This window comes from Bidens hawaiensis, unplaced genomic scaffold (genome assembly GCF_021521415.1).
Source record: "Bidens hawaiensis isolate Kalapana, Puna unplaced genomic scaffold, B.hawaiensis_p1.1 tig00067379_1, whole genome shotgun sequence".
NCBI classification, from domain to species: domain Eukaryota; kingdom Viridiplantae; phylum Streptophyta; class Magnoliopsida; order Asterales; family Asteraceae; genus Bidens; species Bidens hawaiensis.
This window is the reverse complement of record NW_027501945.1, coordinates 17,490-23,731: the sequence shown is the minus strand read 5'-3', so window position 1 is coordinate 23,731 and position 6,242 is coordinate 17,490. Positions and strand designations below refer to the sequence as shown.

The 6,242-nt window shown below is 32.3% G+C and overlaps 1 protein-coding gene across 1 annotated transcript; it reads right to left on the bottom strand.

Annotated features, from left to right (window-relative positions):
- Positions 1–353: 353 nt before the first annotated feature.
- LOC143604940 (E3 ubiquitin-protein ligase MBR2-like) lies at positions 354–3,817 on the bottom strand. Its single transcript, XM_077081255.1, has 5 exons — positions 2,371–3,817; positions 2,222–2,272; positions 1,505–1,603; positions 1,263–1,397; positions 354–560 (listed from the first exon to the last, which is right to left on the bottom strand). Exons 1-5 carry the CDS (start codon positions 3,538–3,540, stop codon positions 426–428), a joined length of 1,590 nt encoding a protein of 529 aa, XP_076937370.1. The 5' UTR covers positions 3,541–3,817; the 3' UTR covers positions 354–425.
- Between the last annotated feature and the right edge of the window lie 2,425 nt (positions 3,818–6,242).

Here is a 6,242-nt window from a genome sequence, read left to right as displayed (position 1 = left end):
CGACTTCCTCCCGCTTCTACTAGGGAGTGTAATAGAATAAATGTATTTTAAGAATATGCTTATGATTATGTAATCGTGTCCATATTTACAAGACTGTGCCTATCCCTGTATAGGAGAACGAAGTTATGAGAAGCAACAACGATTCATCAATTCATTTGTGTTAATTTTTTGTTAATTATCAAATTTCCACCAACGTAATGATCAAAGAAACTACAAAACCTTAAAAACTTGTCTGAAGATCATAAATATATAAAAATTTGGCATAAGTTGTGCCTTTGGTTCATCATCATCAGAATAATAATTCAAAAAATAACATCATAAATAGGATAACAGGGAAAGAGGATTTTATCTGCCAATAATTTTCGCAAAGAAGACACCTTACTTGCAATCCGAGAAACGTTTAATTCTTCAGGGTGCGTGTTGGCTCATTTAGCCACGAATCCGGTCGACTTGCAAATCGGGCACAAGTTCTTGTGTTGCAGCCATTGTTTTATGCAACCATGGTGGAAGTCATGCCCACACTCCAATGTTCCAAGATCATCCCCTTCCGTGTATTCCTCCTATAAACACACAAAAAATAAAAACATATTAATAAAAAATATATATTAAAAAAGTTCAATCAAATTAGGAATGTTAAAGTTCCGGTTTGGTCTGTTTGTGACAAAAATGCGGTCGAATGGCTAACTAAGGTTTTCGAAACGACAAACCACACTGGCCAGCTTGAGTGGTGGGGTTTAACCGGTTATAATGGTTTGACGATTTTAACAGTTCGCTTTTGGTGTTTTAAACCAATTTTTTAGTTTTCAAACTCACTAATTTGTATCAAAAAAAATTAAAATGTGACGATGGTTCATGAATATAATGCATATGCAAAATTGCATAACTGCGTATTCCACAAATGAGAAAAAAAAAGATTAAGTGCCGGATTACAAGGTCCAAACTGTGGGTCAGACCATTAAACCACCAAATAGTCAAAATTGAATGGTTAACCAAACCGTATGTCTAAAAACTAGCCAACTTGCCTCAGGTAGTCGTTAAATAGTCACTTCCAAAGGTTTATAAACACTCATTAATCAAATACTAAAATAATAATACTTATTTTAACGTAGTTAGGAAAACATCTACAATCACTTCACAAACTTCTCAGTTTTAAGAATGACTTTTTGTTCATTTTAACTATAGTTATTATTTGATATACAAGAATTAGTCAAAGACTCGAAGCATTTAGTTATCTGACTATTACGACTTCGAATCTGGATTACCTGGCACACGCTGCAAGGTTCTATGGGCTGACCCATTTCAACAACATATGGTTTCTGCTTTAGATGCTTTAAAATTGTTTCTTCGGTCAATCCAGTGCTTACATTTCCTATGTGCTCTTCTAACGCAAGTAACTCCTGAGAAACCCAAGTAAAAGTTATTATTAATAATAATGATAATGACAATAACACAAATAATAAATAAAATACATTATCATTATTAAACGTAACTTAATGAATTATACCTCGTATGACATATTGTCGATATCAAGTCGCATCTCTCTATGCCTGTCGTGATTATCCGCAATCCCGTAGAAGACCGATTGATCTAAAATCATAACATCCTACAGCCAAAAAAAGGAAGAAAAGAAAAGGTTAGAAAAGATAATGCATAGATCAGTCAGCATGTTACGTCCTTTAACTTCATTAATTACAAAAAAAAAACATCCTAATTTGAAAAGTTGTAACATGTTGTGTCCTTTCTAGTAACAAAAGTTAGATTTTCTGTCAACTTTTTTTTAAAACGGCAGCCTTACCCCTACAAATTTATTTTATTTTACCTACAAAATATAACTTAATATTTTTAAAACAAACAAAAAATAAATAAATTTATATAAAAACTTTTGTAAAATAAATAAGTTAACAGTTCGGAAAAAAAGATAAGTTGATTAACTTATTATTAAATATTTTTAAAAATTATAAAATAAAAAATGATAAAAAGAATAAAGGATATGAAAAAAAAAAGTAAAAGAGAGTAAAAAAAAGTTCTGAAAAATACAAATTCTGTCAATTAATTGTAGGGGTAAAATCGTCATTTTAAAAGATATTAACAGAAAACCTAAGTTCTGTTAGTGGAAATGGCATAATGTGTTGCAAGTTTTTAAATAAAGAATGTTTTTCTTTTTTTGTAATTATTATCGTTATAGAACACAAACTGTAATTTTCTATAATAAAAAACTAACCTCAAATCGCAAGGATTCACCCCTGCGCATAAGGTCCAGTACATTACGAATCTGCACATAATTTTAAAAATAAAAAATAAAACAAATGTAAAAAGAATCCTAATCATTGTACTAAACTATCAGATAACATAGTACTTAAAAACACAAACCTCAGACACTAGCCTGCCTCTTCCTTCACTGCCAGGTGTCACGGCCCGTGAGACACTAGGGAGACCAAAAGCACCCTCGAGATGTCTACCAAGCAAGAAAGATCTCGAGTACGGTTGATGATGCTGACCTGGCATAGCTCCAACATCTTGTGAAGAAGATGAACCATTCAACCCCGGGAAAATATTACCATTTTGCTCTCCATCGCCCTCTGAGCCCGCAGCCGACAACAAAGACCGCCTAAGAAACGCCGATAATCTTCTCGGATTATAACTTGATGAAGACCCGGAACTTAATCTGGCCCGGTAACTGGCAGGATTGTCAGTTCCACCATCAGTGGGTTCTGTTTGGGTGGCGGTTATTATGTTACTCGGTGGCGGAAACACGAGATTTTCGGGATTCAAATCAGGTTCAACCCGATCACCAGAAATAACAAGATTTGGTGATCGGGTTGGTCTCGAGGTGGAACCCCGACTCCATCGAGATGTTGATTGAAAATTTCTTCTTAACGCAGGAACCCGTAAACTGGGCTGGCCCGATAACGTATTCTCAGGTGGCGGGTTGAGTCGCAAGCCCGAAACATCCGATTCCCGATTATTATTATTATTAACATTATTATTGTTATTAGTATTATTATTACTACTACTATAATTATTACTATTATTAATATGAGGTAGTAACGGGTCAACTTGTTGACGGACAGCTAGCAGGTTGTCGCCAATACTCAATCCGAGTCTCGGGATAGTTGGGTCTGAAATCGGGCGCGATTGAAACATATCTGCACTTCCTACCCCCGAAGATGACTGGCCCGTTGTTAATTCCACAGCTTTTCGTTTACGAGACGAATGATGGTCAATTGGGTCAAACGAGTCAGAAGACGGGCCAAACGGGTCGGTAAATGATGAGCTAGATGCACCATGATTGGTCAAAGAAAGGACACTTGATGGTGGTTCGGGACACGATTTCATTAATGTGTGCCATCTGCAGTCGGATCTTGCGCCTATGTGACCCGGGTTAGGTTGGGCCGGGCCGGAACTTGAACTGGATTCACTTACGGTCCATGTATTTGCATCCGGACCTTCTTGATTGGTTGGGTTTAGAGAGATGTAATCGGGTAACCGACCTGATGGAGTGTTTGCAACATCACTTGATGTTGAACCGTGTCCTTGCATTGTAACCCTTTAAAATATTTCATGTTCTACGTATAAGTTAGTGATTAAAAAACATTAAACACACAAAAATAATACAATTAGAAGTAATTTCATAGAATAATGTAACACAATTTGTAATAGCATACAATGGTGATTCAAAAACCAAAAATAAAAGTAAAATGCAAACAATAATACAAATTTTGTTAACATTAGTTTTAATATGGAACGCAAGTGATCCAACTAGAGTCGCTAGAAAAACCTTGGTCCCACCAGTACCCTACTAACCAATGGAACCAGGTAAATCCTGCTAACCAACGAGACTTAATTTAATCACTAGATAAGATTTTTTAAGCTTAAAACAAATAATAATAACTAAACTTTGCATCCACATAAAAAAATGATGGTTACATTCATGGTAACAACTTTTGATCAAAAACAAATGGTAGAAAAATTTTCCCAAATATGTAAAGATCAAGATATAGAACAATTGTGGGTTACAAATATCAAAATGTGACCTAACTAATAAACAACAAATCTTTTACAACCAAGCACCACCCACCCACCCACCCACTAACCCTAAGAGTCAAATTCACACTAAATTTCTAGCACACATCACAACTCACAAGCAATGGATCTGGAACTAATCAACCAATATAAACACACACATGATTATATAAACAAAAATCATCATGGGTCAAACAGACAAATTAGAAATTTCATCATAAATCTACTAACATACCAAACTCAAAAAACACCCAAAACAAAATAATCAAGAAATTAAAGAAATTTTAGTTGAAACAGAGCATCAAGATCAAATTACATAACAAATTAGCAAGATTTCTTCAAGAAAATGAAAACCCAGATGAGATATTAAAGGAAAATAATCAAGAACATACCAGATTGTAGGAGATGGATCCAAGATTAACCAGACAGACAGAAGATGATGGTCAAAATAAATAAATAACTTTACAAACAAACAATTAATATGAAATGGGTTTGTGAGGATTCTTGGAGGATGTTGATAACATTTTGTAAAGGGTTTAGAGGGGAGATGAAGATAGAAGAATCACAAAAAAGATGAAAGTGTGTTTGTGGGTGTAAAAAAGGGACATGAGAGAGAGAGAGAGAGAGAGAGAGAAGCAAGTGGTGTTGTATGTTCCAATGCACGCCGAGCCGAACACCATCTTAATCACCCCCTTCGTGTCTTTTGTTTTCTACTTTTGGGGTCAAAATGATACTTGTAAAACCTCAAATCACATTTCCCTAAAATACCAACTTCTGTAATTTGTAAATAATAAACATCTATTTGATACAGGGTAATAGAATGGACAAAAAAATAAAATAAATCATTATCATTTTATTGTTTTGTTTGGTTATCATATAGAAATAAAATGAATTACAACTTTATTATTATTTTTTTTATTAAATATACATGCATAATATTTTTGTCAATTAATGAAACGATAATAATAAAAATATAATAATTATTATAATTTAATAATAGTTATTAGTTATACTATAGTAAAATAATAATGATGATAAAATAATAGTAATAATAATAATTATTGATCATTTAAGGAATGAAATGATTCCTTAGGAATCAAAAATTTAAAATGCTATATATGAAAGAAGTTGAGGAATTCATTGAGGAATGACAATCAAACTTGGTAAAATTGAGAAATAAAGAATGACAATCAAATATGTTTTATTTTACTTTTTTAGAATGGTCCATTCTATTCCGTCTATCACTATTTTATACTAAACACTACATAAGATTTTTTATCTTTTACTTGAGACTTTATTTCATTCTCAAAATTGGGGCTAATATGATGAATTGTTTTATACATTCTTTTATATTTAGGAATACACTATTCATTCATTATATTTATGTAAATGTTCGTATGTGAAAGAAAGAAAGGGTAAATGAGCAAATGGAATGTAAGAGTCTTTTTAATTGAGTAAAGATCTAATAGGGAATATGATGTATGGTTTTTAAAGAATGAATAAATTTAAAGATAAATATGGTTTGTAGTTAATTAGAGGAATGAAGATGAAGAACCAATGTGAATGTTATTGCACCATAGATTATTAGTTGTTTTCTTTGAAAGTTTTTTTTTTTAATTTGTTGTATATCTTGAAGGTTAATATTTAGGTTTAAATATATTAATTGATTACTTATGTTTAAATAATTAACTAATGGCTTATGCTTAAATAATTATTTAGGTTTAAACACTTAACTGATGACCTATGTTTACATTTGTTTAGTCATGTTTTTATAATGACAATTATCTTTAGGTCCCTTATTGATTAAATTGCAAATTATCAGAATCATGATTTTCTTATATATGGGATCGTTAATTCTTTACTTCGTGTATTAGGACGGATCAATATAAACTGAAACCTGATAAGCAGATTGTTAATTCTTTACTTTGTGTATTATGACTTTTCATATTGATTATATCTCTTTTGTGTGTGTCAGCTATTGGCTAGCTTCGGGTCATGCTTCATAATCAGGTACGATTAAAAATAACACCTTTATTTTCAAGGCATAAAAATTATATGTTTACTCAAGAAAGTTAGACAAATATTAAAATAAATATATTACTTAGTATGCAGACTAGTTATGTTTAGACCCACCCCGACAACTACCCGTTTGACTTGAAACCATATAGACCCAGGTTTTCTTCTTGATTTACATAATTTGTTTTATCTTGCAGTGGTAT